At 45.3% G+C, this 26,321-nt stretch overlaps 1 protein-coding gene across 1 annotated transcript in view; it reads left to right on the top strand.

Annotated features, from left to right (window-relative positions):
* RYR3 (ryanodine receptor 3) overlaps nucleotides 1–26,321 on the top strand; it is a 236,232-nt gene that overhangs the window by 176,631 nt on the left and 33,280 nt on the right. Inside the window, exons 64-73 of the mRNA XM_054162126.1 lie at nucleotides 463–544; nucleotides 4,711–4,841; nucleotides 5,701–6,021; nucleotides 8,162–8,402; nucleotides 9,593–9,680; nucleotides 9,825–9,917; nucleotides 17,885–18,055; nucleotides 18,855–18,914; nucleotides 19,473–19,604; nucleotides 21,099–21,211. Coding sequence (XP_054018101.1) covers nucleotides 463–544; nucleotides 4,711–4,841; nucleotides 5,701–6,021; nucleotides 8,162–8,402; nucleotides 9,593–9,680; nucleotides 9,825–9,917; nucleotides 17,885–18,055; nucleotides 18,855–18,914; nucleotides 19,473–19,604; nucleotides 21,099–21,211 — 1,432 coding nt within the window. The remainder of the gene's footprint in view (nucleotides 1–462; nucleotides 545–4,710; nucleotides 4,842–5,700; nucleotides 6,022–8,161; nucleotides 8,403–9,592; nucleotides 9,681–9,824; nucleotides 9,918–17,884; nucleotides 18,056–18,854; nucleotides 18,915–19,472; nucleotides 19,605–21,098; nucleotides 21,212–26,321) is intronic.

The following is a 26,321-nucleotide window of genomic DNA, read 5'->3' on the forward strand; positions in this document are numbered from 1 at the left end:
CTGCTTTATTTCATTACCTTTTTTCAGCAATGCTTCCTGGAGGCTCAGCAACATGCTGTTCCCAGATTTGCTCTATAGTTGAGTGATTCCCAGTTCCAAAGCAGGAGATCATTGTAAGACTGATAGCCATGAACAGCCTTTCTTTGAAAGGGTGAGGAGCCTTTAGGTGGTGTTCCTAGTGCTTAGACACACAGCCCGATGTGCTTCAGCTTGGCTTTGGCTTCTGCTAGTGGTGATAATCTGCGGTGTTAGCAAGAATCTGCTGACCCTCTTAGAGGCTCTTCTGTCCTTGGAATGAATGTAGCTGACAGAGGAGGTATCAGCTGAAGCTAAAGAACACAGCTGGAATGCTGAGAGCCTGCCAGTGTTCAGTGCTCTGTTTGTGTCAAACAGATGTTTCATTTTCATCAAGTAGTCTTTAGTTGAATAAATGCTGATCATCTTCTTCTGCTTTTCCTCTAGTGGGTGATGTACAAGTTTCATGCTACAGAATTCTTTGTAGCCTCTACTCCCTTGGGACTGGAAAGAACATTTATGTTGAAAGGTATGGAATGAAAATCTCAGCATGTGAAGTGTGTGTTATGGTTTTTCCCTCAGGAGAGTGTTACTAAGGTCATCAAGCAGTATAAAAGGTGAAACTGAAGCACTCTGAGCATGTTTAAAAGACACTTTCTTGGAACTGTAGCTGCTCTAACGTTCTGTGCTTCTGTGATATCTTCAAGAGTTCCATTCCACACTCAAAAAAACCCCAAAACCACCAAACCAAAACCCAAACAAGCCACAAACAAAACCTAACTGAAAGCAGAAACCTCGTGCTGCATGGGAGGGCAGGGAGGCATGGGAGCTAAGTTTTTTTCCCCAGGGAAAGCTACATTTTCCCATGAGTTGCCACTAAGGTTCCCAAAGTTGGACTGCTGCCTGTGGCTATGGTAAGTAGGCTGAGTACTAAGTAGGCTGTGTCTGTTTCACACCTGAATTGATAGAGAGTTCTCAAAATAGTTGTCCTGGGTATAAATTCCTGAGCATATGTAGAGCACTTTGACAGCTTTTAACTCTACAAAAGAAATCACTTTCTCAGTTGCTTGCGTTTAAAAAAGAGTAGTGTCTACAATTCCTTTCAGCATCTAGTTGCAAGCCCTGGATCCTCTTCCGTTAAGAGGCTCCGATCCATGAATGCTACCTGAGAAAAGAGGACTCTGATTGTTGGTCTATGATGGCACAGGGGCTGAGGTCACCATAAGCCTGCCTTGTGCTTCCAAAACCTTCAGGCCAGGTGCTCTTCATGACCTCTTAGAATGAAAGGCTGAAGGGCCACAGGACCTGAGAAAGAGACTAAACTGGAGGAAATAGAACTCCAGTCTGGTTAAGAGGTGCTCTGCCCAGTATAAAGAACGCTGCTCTCCACTGCCTGCCTTCCAGAGTTCAGTCACTGATTCTTTCATGCAATATGCAAGAGCAGTCTTGATGGGTAGATTTGTCCCTTTGCTCCTCCTCTCTGCAGGTGTACACAAGCTTTCTTCTCTGTGTCCACATCCAGTCATTTATGCACCCATCACTATGTTACAGAGCTCCCCTCTTTCTGGGCTTGGAAATCTTAAATCCTCCTTGAGGCAGCAGTACCTTAGCCCTACCCTGACTAGCAATCAGACTCTTCTCACAGGAGATAAAAGGTGAATATGTTTGAGTTGCCTCACAAGGGGAAGGGCTCACAGTACAGGCCTCCAATTGATTGTCAAGAGCTGTAAGCACTGAGCAGTTACATTAAAAATTGATGTTACCAGCATCCCTTTCTCCTACTGCAGTTGTCTTCCTAGAAGGGAAGAGTGATAAGAGCAGATATACCCAAGGATATTAATTAGCCTCCTAAGGCTGTGTGCGAGGTTCCCAACCGTGAATTTCATTTAGTCTGGTTTTCACTAGACTCTGGCTCTTAAATTAAGGCTGTAGGCAGATATCAGTGTCTAGGTGGGAGGCAGGATTTCAAACACACTGCTCAGTATTTCAGCAGAACTTAGAAGTGAGTGATTGAGCTGCCTTGAACAGTTACTCAGGCTAAACAATGCTGGGGTTGAATGAACAGACACCCTGGAAACAGAGCAATATTGTGTCAATCATGTTACTTGTAGCACCCCAGTGAGCAAGAATCCTTTTTTGCAATGTTTTGCAATTCTCTGAGGCCATTTGCCATTGCTTGTGCCAATTACTTTGGCTTTTCCTGCAGCAAACAAGGTTGGAGGGTGTGTACATCCATGTTTTCCACATTCCAGCATGGCTTGAAATCAAAATTTACCACCTCTCTGGGCAGTGAGTTCCAGTGTTCCACCACCTTCAGTGTAAAATGTCCTCTTTATATCCAGTCTATCTTCTTGGATTTTAAAGCCATTATCCCTTGTCCTATCACTGCAGGTCCTGCCAAAAAGTCTGTCCCCATCTCTCCTGTAGGCCCCCTTTAAGTAACTGGAAGTCCACTGTAAGGTCTCCTCAGACTTCTCTTCTCCAGGTTGAACAACCCCAGCTCTCTCAGCCTGGCCTCAAAGGGGAGGTGTTCCACCCCTCTGATCGTTTTTGTGACCTGCCTCTAACAGGCCCATGTCCATTCAAACCCCCTGTGGGATTTCAAAGGACAAAAGGGGTGTGCTGCCTTTGTCCAACCTGTATGTCAAGTGTGACCAGCTCCGGGAGGCACCTTGCCTAAACAGTGCTTCAGAGCTCCAAAATGTTCCTTACCTTTAGTTTTAAGCCAGCATGGGTCTGGTCTCATGCACCAAAGGACTGTTGCAGAGTTTCTTGGACCTCCATGGGTGCATTTCCACCCCTTTCTCTTTTTTCCTGGCAGCAGTGTTTTTGCAGCCAGATGATGACCATGGTTGAGGTTTTTTTGCTGTTGATTTGCCTTGGTTAGTTTTATTTTTGTGGTGAAGTTTATTTTTAGCTGGACCAGTTGCTTCCTCCAACTTACCAAGATGCTGAGTTTTAGTGCTAGCTAAGAACAGACAAGAAAATGAGAAGGCTGTGTTGGGGAGTGCAGAATTGGCTCTTTCAGAACATAGCAGACATGAAGTCATGGAATCAGTCCTTGGTGAGCAGCAGTAATGTTTCTCATCATTTCCCTGTGTAAGTGGTGCACTGTGTGAAGCTAAATAAACAAATACCCACTAAAGAAATTAAATCAAGACTGCCAAAATGAAGTGATGTTGACTATAGGCATTTGCTCCTTGTGCCTGATGACTGGAAGCAAGCAAATGTCACTATGTCTTCAAAAAAGGCAGGAAGGAGGACCCAGGCAACAACAGAGCAGTCAGCATCACCTCCAGCCCTGGAAGGTGATGGAGCAGCTCATCCTGGAGGTCATTCTAACCACATGGAAGGCAAGAAGGTTATCAGGAGTAGCCAACATGGATTTACCAAGGGGAGATCCTGTCTGACTAATCTGACCAAATGGGTAGATGAGGGAAGAGCAGTGGATGTCATAGATCTTGACTGCAGTGAAGCTTTTGATACTGGCTCCCATCCTCATAGAAAAGCTCAAGAAATGCAGCACAGAAGGCTGGTCAGTGAGGTGATTGAACACTGGCTCCACAACAGAGTTCAGAGGGTTGTCAGCAGTGGCAACTCGGAGGCCTGTGGCCAGTGGTGTTCCCCAGGGATCAGGACTGGGTCCAGTTTTGTCCAACCCCTTTATCATGGGTTGGATGTGATGATCTTGTAGGTCTCTTCCAACCTGGTTTATTCTATGTAGTCTATTCTGTGTATCAACGACCTGGCTGAGGGCATTGAGAGTACCCTCAGCAAGTTCCTGGTGATACAAACCTGGGGGTGGCTGACACCCCTCAGGCTGTGCTGCCATCCAATATGACCTGGATAAGCTGAGAGCTGGGTGCAGGCAAACCCCATGAAGGTCAATAAGGACAAGTACAGGGTCCTGCAGGTCCAGGGAACTTCTTCTACCACTCTACTCTGCCCTGGTGAGACCACACCTGCAACACTGTGTCCAGTTCTGGGCTCCCCAGTTCAAGGGAGACAGAGACCTGCTGGAGAGAATCCAGTGAAGAGCCATGAGGATGCTTAGGGGACTTGAGCATCTCCCCTGTGAAGAGTCTGAGAGCCCTGGGGCTATTGAGTCTGGAGAAGAGAAGGCTGAGAGGGAATCTGATCAATGTCTATCAATAGCTGAGGGGTGGGGGTCAAGTGGAGAGGGCCAAGCTCTTTTGGGTGGTGCACAGCAATAAGACAAGGAACAACAGGTTCAAACGTGAACACAGAAGGTTTCAGTTCAGCATGAGGAGAAACTTCTTGACAGTGAGGGTGCCAGAGCCCTGGAGCAGGCTGCACAGAGAGGTTGTGGAGTCTCCTTCTCTGGAGCCTTCCCAACCCCACCTGGATGCCTTCCTGTGCAGCCTGCCCTGGGTGATGCTGCTCTGGCAGGGGGTTGGACTGGATGATCTCTGGAGGTCCCTTCCACCCTCTAAGGTACTGTGGTGCTGTGCTACTGTGCTACTCTGTACTTTGGTTTGCTTTTAAAAGCCCTCTTTCTTACACCACTTTCATTTCATTCAGGTGAGAAACAAAACTTTTCTGAACTGTCAGACAGATTGAAAAGATAAACTAAGTCAGCAACAGATGCTGAGGCTGTTTGCTAGTGTGTGCTAGGCATTGAAAACCTAGTGATGACTTTTCCTCTGAGGTGATTTTGGTGTCTCTCATATACAGACAGCGTCCTGCACTGGGTGAGTGCTTAGCATCTCTTGCAGCAGCCATTCCAGTGGCATTCCTTGAACCTTCTCTCAACCATTACAACCCATTGTCTGTCTTCAACACCAAGAGTGCAAGAGAAAGAGCAAGTAAGTACTGTTCTAACAACCACTAAACTGAAGCTCTTTGCTCCTGTCAGACTGATTTTGCTGCAGTGACTGGCAGTAGATTATGGTGGGCTGTTAACTGCTGAGTAAGCATCCTTCAGTTTCTAATCCAAGCATCCGAGACCTGGAATCCTTCCCTTGCATTCTTCTTGGCAGGCAGGTGTGCAGAGTTCAGAAGCTATCTGGTTTGATCTTGATCTCCCCCATGATTTTGAGCTGTTTGTTTCCATTTGCCTGAGGTGGATTTAATCTCTTGCAAATTGAAAAGGAAATTGTAAATGTTTGTGGAAACAATGACCAGAATGTAGCCAATACTGACAGAAGCTCTCAGATCTGGACTGCTGCATGGCTGGGATGCCCACCAGATAATCAGAGGACACCTTATGGTGAAACCATGGCAGGGGGCATGGACCTGATGATCTCTGGAGGTCCTTTCCAGCCTCTAATGTTCTGTGATTCTGCATCAGCAGCACTTGGTCCAAGTGCAGCTAAAGGGGGGGGGATGCAATGTGCTAAAAAGCAAAAGTGATGGACTAAAGCAAATCTGTTTAAATTATTGATCAGGGCAGAGTTGTGCCCTAGCCTGTGTGACAGTGAAGCACAACAGTTCTGTTCCTGTGGTTCCTATTTGTTATGCTGTGTGCACATCATCAGAGAGTCTTCATTTATTACATGAGAAACCTGCCTGTACCCCAAAGCCTTGCCATAGTCATGTCTGCCCTGCTGACAGGGAGGTCCTGAGTGCCAAGGCTGTTTGTGGAGAGGCTTTAAACAGAGATCAGTGTAGGTGTTCTCTCTTACTTGGTGGTTTCATCTCTTGCTTTTCTGCCCTTCCTTGCAGTTTTAGGTATGCCTGATACAGTGGAAGAGATGTGTCCAGAAATCCCTCAGCTGGATGGCTTGATAAAGGAAATCAATGATTTAGCAGAGTCTGGGGCAAGGTACACAGAAATGCCTCATGTAATCGAGGTTATCTTACCCATGCTGTGCAACTACTTATCCTACTGGTGGGAAAGAGGGACGGAGAGCGTTCCTCAGAGCGCAGGGCCCTGCTGCACCAGGATCACATCTGAGCACCTGAGCATCGTGCTTGGAAACATCCTGAAAATCATCAACAACAACCTAGGAATAGATGAAGCATCTTGGATGAAAAGAATTGCAGGTACTGGAAGTACTTTAAAAGAGTAATCCTATCCAGTAATGTCTGGTTATTTCACTGTACTTTAGCACATTACCTGGTGATGATATCTTGCTTTAGTTCAGAGCCAGACAGATTTGCTCTTTTGACTCTTCCAGAAAGGGCAGAAGAAGAATGCTCACACAAAGGATTGGCAATGCAATTCACAACTACATACAACAGCACAAAGCATATAAAATACACCAAAATCCATAGTCTGGGCTTAACACAGAAGTTCATTGAGCCAAAGTTTCACACAAACCTCCCTTTGAACCAGGCCGACAAATCCAAGCCTTCGTGCCCCCACCCCCACAACAAGCCTCTCTATCTCCCCATGCCAAAACAATGTGACACAGCAAAAGTTCAGCTTGGCAGCTCCAGGCCTAACTGGTTGACACCAGGCCTCCCCTGCAAGAGATAACAGCCTGTGTGTCCTCCTGGGAGGAGAGAGGCAGGCAAAGGGGAAGAAAACTGAAACTGGGGACAATTTTATAGGGATGCAGGACTTATGGGAATGAAATACACTTTTCTGGTCCACCTCCTGGATACTCTGATCCTCCTGGAGGTCTGTAACTTTGTGGTTCTTAAAGGCACTTAGCCTCTAAATCATCACATATAATAATAATTTGTCATTAAAAAGAGCAAGGAAGGAAGATGTAGGGTAGGGAAGTACTAATACAAGAAACAAATTCTATTCTTGTTTTAATGTAGCCTCACTGCAAGCAGAGAACTTCCTATACAGCATTTTGAAAGTCTTATCCTCTTTGTTCACTAAGAGACTTAGCACTTCATTTTCCAGGCTGGGGAGGGGTCTGGAGCACAGCCCTGTGAGGAGAGGCTGAGGGAGCTGGGGCTGCTTAGCCTGGAGAAGAGGAGGCTCAGGGGAGACCTTCTTGCTGTCTACAACTACCTGAAGGGAGGTGGTAGCCAGGTGGGGGTTGGTCTCTTCTGCCAGGCAAGCAGCTCCAGAACAAGAGGACACAGTCTCAAGCTGCACCAGGGGAAGTTTAGGCTGGAGGTGAGGAAGAAGTTCTTCACAGCAAGAGAGATTGACCATGGGAATGTGCTGCCCAGGGAGGTGGTGGAGTCACCACCCCTGGAGGTGTTTAAGAGGAGACTGGATGAGGCCCTTGGTGCCATGGTTTAGTTGATGAGATGGTGTTGGATGATAGGTTGGACTTGCTGATCTCTGAGGTGTTTTCCAACCTGGTTAATTCTATTGTATTCTAAGACACCCAAGAACTGAGTATTGCAGCAGAGGTTGTAAGTCCTGTGATTCCCTTTAATGAAATAGCAGACGAGAAAGGAAATGAATACGGTGAAATAATCCCAGGAGTAGCCCTAGCTCAGAATCAGTTGCTTTGAGTAACTGGCAGCTATTGAATGAGCAGAAAACTGTCCTAAAATATCCTGCAACGTGTGGTAGGTAGCTAGCTAAAGACATTTACTGCATGCAAATGTTATCATTCATGTTAAACAGTGTAAGAGTAGAATGCACAATATAGGGATTAAAGGAAACCTGTGAGAAGGGAATCCATTCCCTGCTGGGTTTCAATGCACCACTGCTGCTGGCTTTTCAGAGTGATCTTAAATCATAATAACTGTTCCACTGAAGTTCTGCAAGAAATTTGCTGCTTAACTATAGAGACCACTGCTTGCACTTCTGTAGAGGCTGCTTATCTAGGTAAGGAGGTAACATTCTAGAGTGGTTCTTGCAAGGATGTTTCTTTATTCAGGTGGTCTGCATTTTATTACTAGTGGTTGTACAAACTGGGTCTGTACTCTACAGCCATTCTCCATTTTACCTTGCCCCAAGCAAAAGAGGTAAAGGAATTCTTCCAGAGTGCTGCCTTTTGAGTATTTTCAGACATTGTGTGCAAACCCCACACACCCCTGCCTAAAGCATGGGAATTGAATTGGTGTAAGAAGGGAGTGTTTATCATCTGAGTTCCCAGTATCTGGCTTTCAATCTCTTGATAAGCAGAGTTGTTGCAATGTTTGATTCATCATTTTAGTAATAGTTTTATGATCTGCAGAAATACTTGAATGGAACTTTTGTCTTCTAGCACTGCAGAGTTCATATGAATGAAAATCTTCAGTTGTGCATTAATGTTTTTGTATGTAGTGTATGCTCAGCCCATCATCAGCAAAGCCAGGCCTGACCTGCTCAAAACTCACTTTATTCCAACACTGGACAAATTGAAGAAGAAAGCTATAAAGATTGTGATGGAAGAGGAGCAACTGAAAGCAGACAGTAAAGCTGACACCCAAGAAGCTGAGCTACTCATTCTGGATGAGTTTGCTGTTCTTTGTAGAGACCTCTATGCCTTCTACCCAATGCTGATACGTTATGTAGACAACAACAGGTAAAGAAATCGTTAGACTGATGTTTATTAGTTAATTAATCAGCTGATGTGCTGGAGCCCCTGACCAGATAATCAGAAAGCACACAATGCTTCCAGGGGTATGTGAGAAGCAGCTCCTGAGTACGTTAAGAATCTGAACTCATAGAACGATGCACACTTGCACGCTTTGTTCTCAGGCATGTGGCTTGGTTGGTTTGGAACTGCACTGTTACAGCTGAGCAGTCATGTCCTGACCAGCCTTCCTCTATGTGCCCCTGCAGCCCAGGGATGTTACAAAAGCAAAAGTTAAAAGCTCAGATACTAACTCCTTAACTCTTAATGAAAGGGGGGGGGGGGGGGGGGGAAGGGAAATTACCTCCATTGCATCATTCTGTTTGTAGATGATAGCACAAAGATGTTAATCATTTGTGTTGTGGTGCCTTGGAAATTACCAGACGTTTTTTCTCCTCAGCTGTTGACTGAAGGATTATTCTGTGCCTACACTTCTCCTGCCTTTTGTCCCAGAACACCACCCCAAGATGCTCTTGAGAAGAGCACCTGGAATGTCTCCAGTGCCTCAGTGTCTGCAGTATCTTAATCCCCTCCTCAGCAGCGTGGTTGTTCTGTACACAATCATGCCCATTTCTGGTTCCTAGGTGCTGCTACACGTTAGGCTGGTTAGGAGCATTTTCACTGCCTGTGTGTGATCATTTATGCTGTGAACCAGTTCACACTGAGAATTGTTTGCTGCTTCTAGATGAGCACAAACCTTTACCATGTCAGACCTCGCTGGCAAGGAAACACTGGCATTAGACCTGAGCAGGCCAAGATTGTGCAGTCAAAATTAGTCAGGCCTTGAAGGCCACAGGCAAGCCTGGAACTATCCTCCCCACACACCAGGTAAGGCAGCTCACTGCGTCCAGGGAGGAGAAAGGGAAGCAAGAGAAAGACAACTTTGCAGCCAAACGTAGAGAGCTGCAGGGTTTGTGGGAGGAAATACAAATACTACACACTGCAATACACCTCCTGGCCACTCTCTGCCTTCTGGGGGTCTCCTTGGAGGCTCTCTTAAGAGCAGCCACCTCAGACTGGGACATCATGAAATTCCAAGGGTAACTATACAGGTGAAACCTCATTTTATTAAATGGAGATTGTTACATTTAGTGGTCTAATTTGAAATGTCTTGGGGTTTGTCTTGTTCTTGTAACTAGAGCTAACTGGCTGAAGAAACCAGATGCAGATTCTGATGAACTCTTTCGGATGGTCGCCGAAGTTTTCATCCTGTGGTGTAAATCGCATGTAAGAGAAGATGGAATACTTTGCATTCCTCTCTGTCTTTAGATATAAATGGAGCACTTGCAGATGAATTAAACTTCTGATGTTTGTTTTGTGTTTTTGGTGGTGTGTTTGTTTTCGTTTGTTTGTTTGTTTTTTAACCTTTAGAATTTCAAAAGAGAAGAACAAAATTTTGTGATTCAGAATGAAATCAACAACCTGGCATTTTTAACAGGAGACACCAAAAGCAAGATGTCTAAAGTAAGTCAATGAAAATTTGTGGACCAGTCAAAATCTTCTGCATGTGTTTAGTATGTTGTAAGAAAGCTCTGGAAGTCTGCTTAGTTGCAGCTGCTGTGCTGGCAGAAGCAGCAAAAGCTAGTTTTACTTTTTTGGTGGTAGATGTGACAACTGGTGTGCACAGTATGGGCTATGGACCTTAGAGCTACTTCCTAAATGCCTGCTAAGCAGTCAAAGACACAACAATGAAGTCAAGATAGTGACTTGAGGAAGTTACATGCATAAGAATGGGGGGGGGTAGCATGTACTAGAGGTTGTTGATCTTTCAGAGAGGTAGATGGTTTAACAAAAGCAAGTGGAGAAAGGTGGTTTGTCTGCCCTCTGGGCTGTGACCATCAGTCAGGATTATTGTCAGCTGTCTTTCCTCACACACACAGCATGCCACACATGCACCTGTGCTTGTTTCTCATTAAGGAGCCACGTTCCTCTCTCTTGTGTTCGCTTTTACTATGACAAGATGCTGACATGGTGGCTGGGCAGTCTGTTTGTTAGCTGTACAATAGAGGCAGTACGTGCTGTCAAGGTAAAACAACGCTGCTTTGACACTGGCTGAGGAAAATTGCCTTGCTCAGCTGAAGCCAGTTCCAAATTCCAAATCAGTGTTGGAAAAAGTAGACAAGAACTCTGTGGTTTATTCCTATTTGTAAGGTCTGTGAAAAGAGGTGGAGGGTTGCCTTTCTATTTGCCTATACTTGGTCTGTAGCCTAACTCCTCTAAGCCCACTTTTAGTCAACAGTCAAAGTGTGCTGTTATACTTCTTCATTCTCTTTAAAGCTTTTGCTCCTTTGCTGTTCTATTTTTAAAGTTCTGAAAACTGGTTAAGCCAAACCCTGGGATTAGAAAGTTAACAGGCAACAGCAGCAGATTTGCTGCTTCTCTTCGGTTCGTGACTGACACTGAACAGCAATTGGAACTACACAGAGAATTCCATATAGGGATAAAAGGAATCTCCTAATGTGTGATTCAAACTACACAGAGAATTCCATAGAGGGATAAAAGGAATCTTCTAATGTGCAATTCAAACTACATAGATAATTCCATACTTGGATAAAAGGAAGCTTCTAATGTGTTTTCTTGCTTCCAAGATGCAGCTCCTGGAAACTGTGTAATGATTTTGAAATGCTTCCATTATCCTCATCAGTCATGGCCAGAGCCCAGGCTGTTAGACAACCAATTGCACAGTAACAGTCTAACACTTACTTCCACACATTCATCATATGGCAATCACTACACATACATCTAATACATATACTTCAACATTTATATGTTGGAATTGGCCTGATAAGCCAAGAATTAGGAGTGCCATTAAAAATAACCCCAAGCCAAAATGCCCAGGAATCAAGTGATTCATATTGAATCTCAATGGTGTCTTGCTGCAGTATTGGTACTAGGGTAATATATGATGTATATGTGAGATGGATAGATAGATGTTAGATAGAATATATAAAAGTCTGATGTGAAGTGTTAGTGACATGTTCTAGTCAGCTTGTCATGGCAGGAATGACAAGAGAAACCTTTACAAAATGAAGAATGGGTGTCCCTCCTGCTGCTCCAATCTGCACAAGGTGACAGGAATTTAACACCAACCATCTCTGTGACCCAGATTTGAGAGTTTAGATTTGAAATCCCATTTTCAAATGTCTGGTGTGGCTATTGAGCTAGACAAATAGTTATGATTTTGCATAATGCATCCCTACAAACATCTTGGTGTGTGTGAAGAGGGATGTAGATGTATTTGTGCACAGGCTTTTCTTCATAGCAGTAAACACTACAGGGACATTACAGGGTTTTATATGCAGAGCATTTTTTGTAAGCATATTACTATCACAGCACAGTGTTCAGGATTCCCTGTGCATGGATACTGCTAATGTGGGAAGAAGTAAAAGATTGTATTATTCATGAGTGACCATTGCATTGATAATGGTTCTACATCTGCAGGAGTGATTGCAGAGCAGCTGATCATTTAGACAGGCATTTGTGTCACAAGGATTTGAATACCGAGCTGCTGGCCATGAGGAGTCTTTGAGAGGTGTTGTACTGGCTTTCTAGATAGGATTTCTAAGCAGAAGATTGATGACAGTTCATGAGGCACAACCTGAGTGCTCTAAACTGAGCAGTTTCAGTAAAGCACACATTTAGATTTTGTTCTTTTTCTAAGACTGCATGGTTTAGAATGAACAAGAAATTCTCTTAAGTCACTGAATTTCAGGGTTTCTTAAAAGGTTTGGTACTTACATCCTCAGAGGATAACCACTCGAGGGCATGACATTGGGGAACATTATTATTATCATTTCTGCCTTTAACATCCCCCTTAGAGTGTAGGATGCAAACAGAACAGTAGCACTCCTCTTGCTCAGTTCCTGTGTTCACAGTGGTTTTAGTGGAAGCAGTCATTCCCAGTGTTTATCAAGCATGGGAATGTATAGACAACTAGAAATGAGCAGTGGCTACTGACAGTCGGCCTGAGAGAACTGTTGGGAGTCTCTTAAAGCAGTAAGGCCCCCTGCTGATCTGGGACTGCTTGAACCAGCTGTCTTACAGCAGAGACTGAGATACAAGACACTGAGAGTAGCAGTGTGTAAGGTGTGCTGTGTCATGTATGAAAGGTTCTAGATCTTCACCTGCCATATGCAGAACAAAACAGTGCCGAGGATGAAGAATTCAGGGCACGTTACGCACCGGGAGCGTAGAGCAGTGGTCACAGATGACTCATCCTGACACTCAATAAAGTGATTAAGTACTCTCTGTATTTTGATGATACCATACTAACTCTGTTAATATTTTCTCAACTCAATGTATTAACAGCTGAGCAAGTGTTCTAATTTTTCTTTTCTAAAACAAAATGGCAGCAGATTGCTCGGAGGGGAATGGTAAGTTAGAGACCTTTCAGTCTGAGAGAGACTGGGAACTTAGATTGCATTGAGATAAGAGATTGGGGAGAGAAGTGTGCAAATGCTTAAACACATCCAGCTCCAGCTGTTACTCTGAACCCTTCATAGGTGTGTTGGTAAAATAGCCAGATGGTCTCTTTTATTTTACAGTTAAATGGTGTAAAAGATGAGCTGTGACTGTTCCCTCTGCAATACAGACGTGGGCAATTCTTTGACTGGCCTTCATTATTCTTGTCTTTAATCTGTTTGTTAAAAAACAAAACAAAAAACATTTGAAGAGAGCCAATAGAGAAATGTGAGGCACTCTCAAAATGTGAGTTTGTGTTATGCCACAACATTGTGATTGGCACCCATGGGTAACATGGAGCACACGTAGGACTGCAACTGGATGAGAAATAGAGAATTTGATGTTTGCATTTTCTGCAAGAATGTTTAGCTCTTCTTTGAGACTATTTCAGTTGCACAGACTAAATTCCTTTGGATATAGTATGGTAAATCAAGAGTGGATTCCTTTGATGGTCACCTTGAATAAATTAATTGTGACTTGTCCTGAGTTGCCTTCAGTCTCTATCTGCCAAGCCAGGTCTGTGTAGCATCTCCTTCTTTCACACAGCTGAAATTTCCTGTCTGCCTGAGTAAGACACTGACTATTGCAGGGTGCTTAGCACAATTTGATGATTAGTGTTTCAGATGTTCTTGGCTTGTAGCTGCCTTTCTTTACTGTGACATAAATATAAACCCAGATTTCAATAATAGCTTGGCTTCAACCTCAAATTTGAGGCTAACTCAAGTATCACCAGAAAACAAAGTTACTGCTAGAGGTATCACAGGAGGGGAGGCTTGTTTGCATTTGTGGGGTTTCTGTTCGTTTTTAACCAACAGTAGTATTTTCCCATGCCTGATCCATGATTCTAATGAGTGATAATTGCCTTTTTGGCCGTTTCACCGGGTTTCTTGTTAGCTTCTTAAGCTTGCCTGGCACAATGCTGATGTAGTGTTGACTATGAAACACATATAAAACATAATATACAGAGGGGAGAAAAAAATCCTGTCTGAGAGCTACAGCTGAATTTTTAATAGCATTCACAAAATAAGCACTGCTGAGATAGGAGCTGAAGGCAAGTTTTCTCTCAGGCTGTCTTCACCGACCAATAATCAGTTATGCAGCGGGAAAATACATCTATAAATGAAATGCTACATCTTCACAGTGATGTTTTGATTGCCATTGCTAAACATAGTTTTTCTCAATCATGTTTTGCTGGAGAAAAGAGATAGGAAGAGCTGTATTAATGAGACTGTTGGACTGCCCAGAGTTCCAGCCACTTCCTGCTTTTCACGATCGAGGGAAAAGATGCAGTAATTAACATATTGCTGTGCTTGCTTACTAGATGTACTTCCTTGTGTGCTGGGGCAACAAATGATAGTGCTGAGCAGCGACAGATAAATTCAGATGCTCAATCATTTCATAAGGTTTAAGCTGAATAAAGTCTATTTCACTAATACCTCATTTGATTTTGCACTTCTAATCTGTTGGTTTAGCTACATACTTATTTTTGCTGTCCTGATAAAGCTGAGTAAGTTTATTACTAACTTGTAAAGTTCTCATCTTTTCATCTCTTTTACTTATGTTGTTTTGTTTTTTTTTTTCCCCCTTTATTTTTCTTTCATACAGGCTATGCAAGTAAAGGTACAGGTCAAAGTGCATGATGTGTCTTTGTTTTAGATTTAGAGATGATCAGGCTCCAAGCATTCTTTCCATTGATCATAGCAGTGGCGTCACAAAGTCGAAGGCCCAGCTTCCACCTCCTGGAAATTGTTCCCAAGTTCAAGTGACAGCATTTGACCAGAGCAGCTGCAATTCCCTTTGGCACTCCCACGTGTTACTTCATGTTAAAATGTGTAGTAAATTTACCTTTTCTAGTTACTTCAGATGTGCATTCTGCCTCTGCTGTCTCTCTGCATTCTGATTTTTATATATATATATAAAACATGTATATTTTTATATATATACATTCTCTATAATATATATATTTATTATATATATTAATTTTTTTATGTGTATATATATTGAAGCAGCCATGAAAGCAATGCCTAAGTAGAGTCATCAGAAGCATGGGTTTGGCTTATGATATTCAAGCAAAATGAATGGGAGGAACATGCCCTAAACTATACCCTGTCTGTGGCTGAGCCCAAGATTGGGTTAGAACCAGGACAAAAGCTTAAATAAGATCCAAAGTCCAAATCCTACCTGTTTTCAAAATTAAAATGACCTTTGCTAAAGGTGTGAGGTGTGACATCGTTCCCTTCACCCTGGTGCTGGGGAGAGTTTAATCGATTTAATTGGAAGCATAAGGTAAGAAGTGAGCAGTTGTGTTAAGAGACCTGATTTCGTGCTTTGCAGTTGTCAAAGTTCCCCAGGTATAGAAGGCAGGATTCAGTGAATTGTCTCATTGTAATAGCAGAGAGCTGAAGGCTTAAGGAGAGTTGGATAGACTAAAAATATAAATTCCATCATCTTAACCACCAGGAATCAGATTGTATCATCATGCTTCTTGAAGTCCTTCTCGCACAGTTGGTTATTTAGGGAACAAAAAGTCACATTAATTATATAGGATATATATATATATGTATGAGACATAGAATAGTCTTTATACATGAAATAATATATGTGAGCCAAGTCTGCATTTGTGCAGTCCAGAAGGCAAATCCTATCCTAGGCTGCAGCCAGAGCAGGGTGGGCAGCAGGGCAGCAGAGGGGATTCTGCCCCTGGGCTCTGCTCTGCTCAGACCTCACCTCCAATCCTGCCTCCAGTTCTGGTGTCCCCAGCAGGAGAAGGACACAGAGCTGCTGGAGAGGGTCCAGAGGAGGCCACAAAGATGCTCCAAGGGCTGGAGCAGCTCTGCTGGGAGCACAGGCTGAGGGAGCTGGGGCTGTGCAGCCTGCAGAGGAGAAGGCTCCAGGGGGACCTCAGAGCTGCCTGCCAGGAGCTGAAGGGATCCTGCAGGAAGGCTGCAGAGGGACTTTCCATCAGGGGGTCTAGAGACAGGCCAAGGGGGAATGGTTTGAAGCTGAGGCAGAGCAGGGTCAGACTGGAGCTGAGGAAGAAATTTAGACTAGACTAGACTAGACTAGACTAGGACAATAGGGAGGCTGTGGCTGCCTCCTGCCTGGGGGTGCTGAAGGCCAGGCTGGATGAGGCCTTGAGCAGCTGAGTCTAGCTGAGAGGTGTCCCTGCCTGTGGCAGGGATGTTGGAGATGTCCCTGCCCCTGGTGGGGAAGTTGATGATCGCTCAGGTCCCAAGCTCAGGTCCCTAGCTCAGGTCGCTGCCAACCTGAGCCATTCTAGGATTCTATAAAATTGTGATGTTTTGTTTACTCATATTTGAACCAGAGACATAATTCTGCTGTTGTTTAGGTTGCTGTCTGTGACTCTACTTAGACATTTATCAGCAGGAGCTGTGGATTCCCAGCCAGCAGAACATGGTGGCAAAGGCAGAATGGATCTGCTTTTCATTCTTTAAAAATGTTCAGGTTTTGAGAGTTACCTCTCATGTTCAGACCAAGTGATTAATCTGCAGTGAAAATAAACTGGGTGTGTAAAATGTGCTCAAGCACAAAGGTGCAGAAAAGCAAGCAATTGCATCTCCTCATTTTCCTTCTTTTTAAATGTTTGTTTATTTTTGGCACCTTGATGCTAGTCCTTGTTCGAGCTGCACGGTGACGCCACTGGAGTCCAGTGACACATTGTGGGACTTGTCTGTCTGCTGTCAGTGTACAGTACAAAGAATGCCATGATCTAGCCATTACATCACTGCTGTTTCTAAGGCACTTCCAAAAGCAAAGCTCTGAGGCTAAGTACTCTGGCAATTGCTAGTTCCTTAAGAAAAGAAGCCACATCCATTGTGTGTTCCCTCTGACCTGCCCAGTGCTGCACACCAGCTGTGCACGCAGAGATGGTCCTGTAGAAACCAGAACTTGCCAAAATTTACTAGAGCAGAGTATCTGTGCCTGCCTTCTTCTTTTCTCCCAGTGCTGAGCCTGGTAACAAATTCTGCTGTATTCTCATGTGTTAATACACAGTGTGTAACAAAACCAAGTAGTCAGTAATGCTTAATAGACAAGAGGGAAAAGGATGTGGAGGGTTGAATTGCATTTGCTGTCTTGTGTTGCAAAAGCCTGGAGGCCTAGTCCTGAAATCTTATCTTAGGCCAAACTCCCCTTGAGTGTAGTAGGAGTTTATTCTGGGTAGAGAATTCAGAACTGGCCTGGGTTGATGTTGTTGTTGTTGTTTACCATATGTTCATGAGATCTCTGGGTCTGTTCTAAAGACTTTGGTTCCCCCTGTCATGGATGAAAAGCTGTGTGTGAAATCCTGTTGTGCAGTGTCCGTGGTAAGAAGCTAGGGCAGATGTTACTCTGTTGTGCTGTTCACTTCTCTGTCTCCTTTGTTTTCCTTTTCCTATTACTCCCGATCTCCAAAGATGCAAGAGACTTCACTTTCTCATCCTAGAGTTAGCTCTGCTAGCCAAAGCTTTCAGGCAGTGCTTTTCCCAGGAGCACTATTTAATTGGCACGTTAGTGCATTGACTCAAAGCCTTTGAAATGCTGCCATTGCTCAGGGCAGACAAATCAGACGATATCCATCCATCCATTCAGGCTCTGGATAACTGTCTAAGCACCCTGAATTTGTCTCTGTAACATTGAGCACTAAGTGTGCCCTGAGACTGACTCAGCTTTTAGCTGATTTGAGAGGTGAGACCCCAAAATACAATTAGACCCCTGTAGAAGGCACACAGAAGTGTGCTGCTGCCATGAAAACCTTCCTGTCACTGCAGCGTCTGCTTTGGGCACACACCAAAAGCATTGCTGCATATTTCCCACTCAAGGCTGTACAGCCTGCCTCTGATGCAGCATGTTTGTTTAATTGCACTACATCAGGAACATAGTTTCCTTGGCCCTTTAGGGGAAGAGCGTATGGGGGAAATTTGCCATCAGAGACTTACAGTCCTTTACTTTTCTGGATTTGTTTATTATAGTCTGGAGGACAAGATCAGGAGAGAAAGAAATCAAAACGCAGAGGGGATCTGTACTCCATACAGACATCCTTGATTGTAGCTGCACTGAAAAAGATGCTTCCCATTGGTTTGAATATGTGCACTCCTGGAGATCAAGAGCTCATCTCTTTGGCCAAGACTAGATACAGCCATGTAAGTGTCTTCTCTCTGATAGTTTTTACTTTACAAACTGATCTTTGAGGCACAGATAACTAAGCACTCAATAGCATTAAATACATCATTGTACTGTAACCAATCCCAGCAGTTAACTGTGCACTCACCAGAAAAGGTGGTGTGTGTAGCCAGCTGCTGTGATCCCCATGGCAGTTTCCATGTCTATGGTGTACAGTTTCACATAGGCATACTCATTTGGACCAAAGGAGCTTCAACAAATCAAAGTGCAAGGTCCTGACTCTGGGTTGGGGCAATCCCAGGCACAAATCCAGGCTGGGTGCAGAGGGTGTCTAGAGACAGGCCAAGGGGGAATGGTTTGAAGCTGAGGCAGAGCAGGGTCAGACTGGAGCTGAGGAAGAAGTTCTTCAGCAGGAGGCTGCTGAGACTCTGGCCCAGGCTGCCCAGGGAGGCTGTGGCTGCCTCCTGCCTGGGGATGTTGAAGGCCAGGTGGGATGAGCCCTTGAGCAGCCAAGTCTAGTTGAGAGGCAGGGAGGTTGGAGCAGATGAGCTCTGAGCTCCCTTCCACCCTGGGCCGTTCTGGGATTCTATGGAATAGTGAGGTACCAGCAGTTCTCTTGCATTCCCTGCAGTGTTTAATCTTTGGTTTGTGGTGAAAAGTCAGAGGGAGCCTTTGTTCTGTGCCCCTCTGGTAACTTAAGTCCTTTGAAGACAAGAGAGGTGCAGTAGCGTTGTTGAAGTAAAGCTGTTGTGTGTTCCACATGTTCTCGAGATGAGTCACAAACTGAACTGAGCAATGCTGCTTTCTGCCTTTCTACAGAGGGACACCGACGATGAAGTCAAAGAGCATTTACGTAACAACTTACACCTGCAGGAGAAGGTGAGCCAGAGGCTGCCCTAGCCATGCTGGTGTGCACTTCTGAGAACACACTGGGCACAAGGATGTGAAAAGCTATTGGAAAAATTGGCTTACTTAACATTTTTCTTCTGTATTTTTTCCCCTGCCAATGATGCGTTGCCTGTAACTTTGGCTGAGGTTTTCAAGGTTCAGGAAGTCCTACAGTGTTGTGCCCCCAATTCAGGCTATTGTGGTTTAAGCTTTCCCAGAGTCCAAAAGCCCAAATGCAACAGATCTAGATTGCCTCCCCTCTCCCTTTTTTCCCAGTAGGGAAAAGCAAATTAGGCAGGAGAAAGAGAGAGAGGTGATAGCATGAAAATACAGAGCCTTGCTTAAAAATTCAGGTCAGTTACTCAACTGTATGCATAATCTAATTGCATTTCTGTGAGCAGCTGGCAGGTGTTAATTTTGACTAAAAGGGAACAGCTAAAGTGGGGTCTCTGTAACACTTCTTTATTATCCTATGAGAATAATCATGGTGGAAGTCAGATTCAGCCTCTTTGTTCAACTGCTGACGTCCCAAATGCGTTGGCCTTTCAGTCTGATGATCCTGCTGTGAAATGGCAGCTGAATCTCTACAAAGACATTCTGAAGAGTGATGAACCTACTGACCCTGAGAGAAATGTGGAACGTGTGCAGAGGATCTCAGCTGCTCTGTATCACCTGGAACAGGTACACAGTGAAATGTCTATAGTGGGCTTTAAAGTAGCATGATTGTTTTGCCTTGCATTTGGCTTCAGTGAGACTGTCTTTATTAAATAAGCTTCAGGGTAAAAATCATTGTTGTACATGAATGCCTGTGCTCACACAGGCACCTACAGATGTGGGCTTATGCAAGGTTTCAAATGGAATCTGTTAAGTGCCTCAGTTTAGCTCCAGAGAAAACTCAGGATGTATTTGCCACCACAGAACTTTGGCTGCAGGAAGCACAGCGCAGAAATCAGCAGCTTGCATTAGCTGAAAGCTCTTCTGTTGAGGGCTGGAAGGGACCTCAGGAGATCATTGAGTCCAACCCCCTGCCAGAGCAGGAGCATAGAGTCCAGCACAGGTCACACAGAACACATCCAGATGGGGCTGGAAAGGCTCCAGAGAAGGAGACTCCACAACCTCTCTGGGCAGCCTGCTCCAGGGCTCTGGGACCCTCACAGTGAAGAAGTTCCTCCTCACATTGAGGTGGAACCTCCTGTGCTGGAGTTTATATCCATTACCCCTTGTCCTATCCCAGGGAGCAAGTGTGCAGAGCCTGTCCCCTCCCTCCTGACCCCCAGCCCTCAGCTATTGATAGACATTGATCAGATCCCTCTCAGCCTTCTCCTCTGCAGACTGAACAGCCCCAGGGCTCTCAGCCTCTCCTCCCCAGGCAGTGCTGCAGTCCCTTCAGCAGCCTTGCAGCCCTCCCTTGGGCTCTCTCCAGCAGATCCCTGTCCCTCCTGAGCTGGGGAGCCCAGAGCTGGATGCAGTATTCCAGGTGTTTTGTACAAATGGAGAGGCACTAGATATAAGGCCCCTGGTATTCTTGCTTCGTTATTTTAAAACAAACAAACAAACCAAATGAACTAAAACCCCCAAATAACATTTTTTCAGGTCATGGAGAGGAGTTGTAACTGCTGTACTCAGCTGTGGTGAGGCCATGTCTCAAGCACTGTGTTCGTTTTTGTGCTCCTCACCACAAGAAAGACACTGAGGTGCTGGAGCATGTCCAAAGGGCAGCTGAGCTGGTGAAGGGTCTGGAGAATATGTCTTACAAGCAGTGGCTGAAGAAACTGGGGTTGCATAGGCTGGAGAAAAGGAAGCTGAGGGGAGACCTTGTCACTCTCTACAGCTCCCTGGAAGGAGGCCTGTTCAACCCTCAAGTGATTGAACAAGAGGAAATGGCCTCAAGTTGTCCTTTACTGAAAGGGTTATCAGGCATTTGAACAGCTTGCCCAGAAAAGTGGTAGAGTCCCCACCCCTGGAGATGAGTTGTGCAGATGTAGGCCTTAGGACTATGGTTTAGCTGGGGCCTTGTCAGTGTTAGGCTAACGATGGGCCTCGATGATCCCAAAGGTCTTTTCCTACCTAGGCTTATTCTATGTCACTTTGTAACTACGTTAAACAGAACAAAAAAGGAATAAAATAAAAGCTGAAGAGTTTCCTCTGTATGCACTAGAAGATATTTTCCCCTAGGTTGAACAACCACTGAGATCCAAGAAGGCTGTTTGGCACAAACTCCTCTCAAAGCAGCGCAAGAGAGCCGTTGTGGCGTGTTTCAGGATGGCACCCTTGTACAACCTGCCAAGGTAAAGGACTTCAGCCTCTAGAGCTTACATTTCTGAGTGCAGATCTTGTTTGTGTCTGTACCTACAGGTGTGTTAATTGTTAGGCCTCTGTCATTTTGGTTAGGAGACCTAAGAATTGGTTACCAGCTAATTCCTCTCCACAGCAAAAGGCACGAGACAAAATAGTTGTCTCCTGGCAGGTAACAGGGGGAGGAAAAGGCTGTAGGAACAACACTGCTGCAAAATGCTTCATTTTGGTCAGCTGTTCCTCTATATAGTTCCTCAAGTTATCTGTGAGAACTGTTGTGATGTTGCTGCTTCAGTCCCTTTGTTGCCTCTGACTGCTCTTCTGCTCCTCCTGTGTTTGTGTTGCTTTCTCTTGGTTTAGCTCTGTGTGGCTATTCCTCTCCCACTGCATGAATGCTTCATGCTCTTCAGCTTGTCTGAGGCAATCTTTGGTGCTGCATCAGAGAGCTACATGCATTAAAGCAGCTATTGGTGCAGAGCAGGGCAGAATGGTGGTTTGGACTTGTGTGTTGCTCTGCTTCTTACTCCAGTTGAATGTAGATACCACAGAGTCTGAGAGAAAGTGCATCCTGTGCCTGCAGCCATCTACTGCCTTAAACAGCTTATCAAGACCATGCAGCATTGGTGTCAGTTCCTGCTTTTCATTCAGCTACAGCCTAAGCACATCTGTAATTTACTTTGCTTCTCATCTTCTTCTGCACTTTTTCACCTTTCACATTTAATATTTTTGCTCCAAGATTGTTTGCGAAGTATTTAACAGAAGAGCTGTGCTGTGTTTCTCTAAGGCCTTTTTAAAAGCAGATCTACTTGCTTGATCACAGCTGAAGGGCTGTAGCTGTGCCACTAACATTCAGAGAGTATTAGATTTGCACCAGACAATTAAAAGGCTGATATGCTGTAAAAGACACAGATCCTTCCTGTACAAAAAGGAGTACTTCTGGGCTGGAGTAACTCCTGTAAGCCAACATGCTACCACCAGGCAATCTGTAAAGAACCAGAGAAATGAAAGGGTTTAAGTACAACAGAAGAACAAACCACTTAGTATCAACCATTTCACCTTCAGTTGGGCTGAGAGTAGCTCTGAAGAAAGAGACTTGGGGCTGTTGGTTGATGCTCCCCAGCAGTGCCCTCCTGCAGCCCAGAGGCAGCTGGGTGCTGGGCTGCAGCCAGAGCAGGGTGGGCAGCAGGGCAGCAGAGGGGATTCTGCCCCTGGGCTCTGCTCTGCTCAGACCTCACCTCCACTCCTGCCTCCAGTGCTGGTGTCCCCAGCAGGAGAAGGACACAGAGCTGCTGGAGAGAGTCCAGAGGAGGTGACAAAGATGATCCAAGGGCTGGAGCAGCTCTGCTGTGAGCACAGGCTGAGGGAGCTGGGGCTGTGCAGCCTGCAGAGGAGAAGGCTCCAGGGGCACCTCAGAGCTGCCTGCCAGGAGCTGAAGGGATCCTGCAGGAAGGCTGCAGAGGGACTTTCCATCAGGGGGTCTAGAGACAGGCCAAGGGGGAATGGTTTGAAGCTGAGGCACAGCAGGGTCAGACTGGAGCTGAGGAAGAAGTCCTTCAGCAGGAAGGAGGGTGCTGAAACTCTGGCACAGGCTGCCCAGGGAGGCTGTGGCTGCCTCCTGCCTGGGGGTGTTGAAGGCCAGGTTCATGAGCCCTTGAGCAGCCAAGTCAAGAGGTGTCCCTGGGCATGGTGGGGAGGTTGGAGTGCGCCTCTGAGCTCCCGTCTATGATTCAAGAATTTTGTTTGGTAAACCAGGAGGAAGTGGTCTGAAGCAGATCTATTTCAGCAGCACATTTTTATCAGCCTTGATTTTTTATAAATCCTTGCCAGGTTTCAAATGTAGCTGAGCACCCAGATCATAAACATTGTTCATCTTGTTACACTTTTTTTCCCCTGGAATTGACCACTTGCCAAGGGGCAAAATGCGTTCTCAATCTGCGTTGTCATTTACAGGAGTAGATGGAGTAATACTGACTGAAGTAGAATGTTTACAGTGTCTGTGGTTTTAATCAAAACCTTTCCTGTGATAAAAAGATTGATGCTGGCTCTTCTCAAACTTTAGGGTGGATTTTGTGTGGGGTTTACTCCTAATTTAAGTATGAGTGTGAGTCAGAGCTACCAGTTACTTTGTCTAGTGGATCCTAGGAATGAAAATATTTCAGGCAATAATTGTGATGTCTGAACTTCAAAACAGGCAGAAGTGACAAAACCAAACAAACCTTTGGGACTTAGATTCAGGTTGGAAGAGACCTTTAGAGGTCAGCTAATCCAACCCCCTGCAGTCAGCAGGCATCTTGCAAACCGAGAGCTGCAGAGCCAAGGTTTTGCATTAGTTTATAGACACATATTATGAGTAGATCAATCATAGGATTCTGACAGGAAGATAAAGCCTGTCACACTATTATGCACCTACAGCTTTCTCCACCATTTAAATTGATCCTTTTAAGACTGGAGCTGACAAGGAGTTCTTCAGCAGGAGGCTGCTGAGACTCTGGCCCAGGCTGCCCAGGGAGGCTGTGGCTGCCTCCTGCCTGGGGGTGCTGAAGGCCAGGCTGGATGAGGCCTTGAGCAGCTGAGTGTAGCTGAGAAGTGTCCCTGGGCATGGTGGGGAGGTTGGGGCAGCTGAGCTCTGAGCTCCCTTCCAACCTGAGCCATTCTATAATCTCTGCACTGGTAGAGTAGGATTAATTGTGGGAGCTGTGAGAATCCCTTTGAAGCAGTTCCAAATGCAGCCCTCCTTATCATGTATAATTCCTTGCTTTAGTTTTACCTTTGGAGTGTCAGTTCTGATTTTGAGGCTGGAATCAATTGATTTATAGGACAATAAGCAAACATTATGGTGGTGCCCCTCCCACCATTTGTCCTAGGAAAAACCCATCACCTCCAGTGAATAATGATTCTGTGATTCTGATGAGCTCTCTCTTTTGAAACCCTTCTAGAGGTCTGGGTGGCTTTCAATGGAATTTCATTTTACTCTCGTTTCCATGTTATTTTCTTCAGGACACACTCTGGTGTAGATCCATTTTCAGGGAATTCCATAGAGATCTTTCAGAAATCGAAATGCCTCTTAGTAGATGTTTGCTAAATCACAGCCAAGTTGCTTTCCTTTCCACACTGAAGGATTCCAGGTGGTCCCTTCCCTGTGCAGTGCCTGGAAGCTCAGGAGCAACAGCGGTGCTGCAAAATCCTTCCATTTTTCAAGGGATAAAGAACAAAGGAAGTTGAATTAGGAAGGACTAAAGTTCCATGTTCTGTGTTTAATGAATGTGCATGGCTTTGCAAGTGTCTTGTGTGACAGACCTTTGGGGGTTTTATATGTTTGGGGTTTGTATTTTATGTTTGATGTCTTGAGAGAGTAAAAAGAGTTTGTCTTCTCGTCTGTCAGCTCTGTCTGCACGTAGGTCCAGCTAAGTGGTACAAGGCTAGTTTATTTTCTTTCATGCCCAGCTTGCAAAATACATTCTTTCAGACTACTTTGTTGAATGTCACTTGTGCCCTTCTCCAATGAAACCCTGTGTGCTTTTCTTCAGACACAAAATTAGCAATTTCTTCCTGAGCACCTTCCAACGTGTTTGGCTGGAAAAAGTACATGAAAAAACTCAGTATGACAGGCTTATACTCAAGTTAACGGTAATGTAACTTGTGGAGAGCCTCTTGCTTATGCACACACTTGCTCCTCCCCAGCCATGAGTTGATGTTACCATGAAACATGAATTTGTACAATTTTCCCAGGGGATTCTGATTGGTCAGTTGGGGAAATCGGGCAGCACAACATCAGCGGTGCCAGCGGGTTGGCTTAGTAGCTGTTTGTGGTGGGTTGAAATTGCACCCCCTACAAATTGGGGAGAATTACCCCCCCAAAAAAATCACCAGACTAGCTCAGTTGGTTGGGAAGCAGAATCACAGGATCAGAGGGCGTTAGGGATTGGAAGAGACCTCAGGAGATCTTCCAGTCCAACCCCCCTGCCAGAGCAGGAGCACAGAATCCAGCACAGGGCACACAGGAATGCATCCAGATGGGGCTGGAAAGGCTCCAGAGAAGGAGACTCCACAACCTCTCTGGGCAGCCTGCTCCAGGGCTCTGGGACCCTCTCTTTCCTTATGAGGAGAGCCTGAGGGAGCTGAGGGCTCTTTAGCTTGGAGGAGACTAAGAGGTGACCTCATTCTTTATCAACAATGTGCAGGGTGAGTGCCCAGAGGCTGGAGCCAGGCTCTGCTGGGGGATGCCCAATGCCAGCACCAGGGGCAGTGGTGGAAGCTGAGGCAGAGGAAGTTCCATGGAAACAGGAGGAAGAATTTTGTCCCTGTCAGGGTGACAGAGCCCTGGAAGAGGCTGCCCAGAGGGGTTGTGGAATCTCCCTCTTTGGAGATACTCAAAAGCTGCCTGGATGTGTTCCTGTGTGATCTGCTCTAGGTGCTCCTGCTCTGGCAGGGGGTTGGACTGGCTGAGCTTTCCAGGTCCCTAACATTCTGTGATTCTTTCTTTGTAGTCAGGACACTAAGCTAAGCCACTCAGCTTTAAACTGTAACACTGTTCCATCATAAAATGGGGATCCAAGTGCAGGGCCCCAGCACGTACCACCCAGCCTGGGTGGCTCTTGGTGGTGGGGCAGGATAAAAGGGAATGCAAGGACTGTGTGGCAGTGCACCTCAAAACAAAATTCCCCCTAAATGCAATACAAAATGAGATGGTTTGGCTGTGATGGTGGGCAGCCTTCTTGCCATGAGCTGTGCCCTGTGGGCAGTTTAATGAATGCTGTATAGCAGCAGCTAATATGCCCAAGAGGTGCCTCAAGCTGGCCGTTTTCTGGGGCAGATTCTGTGTATTCCTAATGCAGCACCTTGGAAGACACAATAATGCTGCCCCAACTTGGGACTGCAGGAAGAGAAGCTGAGCTTAGGCTTCTCTGTGTGGAAGAAGGCAATGGCTGTCTGCAGATAACTCGCTGGAAAGCACTTGATAATTATTTTGATGTTGCTGGCCACCTTCTGCTGTCTGAGTGTCCTAAATCTAGCAAGCTGGATTTCCATCTCGTAGGTGTCAATGCCACCCCCTCGTCCTCCATCTGTTCCAGTGTGCATTTTCCCCATGCTCACATGAAGGCT

The sequence above is a fragment of the Dryobates pubescens genome, chromosome 5 (genome assembly GCF_014839835.1).
Source record: "Dryobates pubescens isolate bDryPub1 chromosome 5, bDryPub1.pri, whole genome shotgun sequence".
NCBI classification, from domain to species: Eukaryota; Metazoa; Chordata; class Aves; order Piciformes; family Picidae; genus Dryobates; species Dryobates pubescens.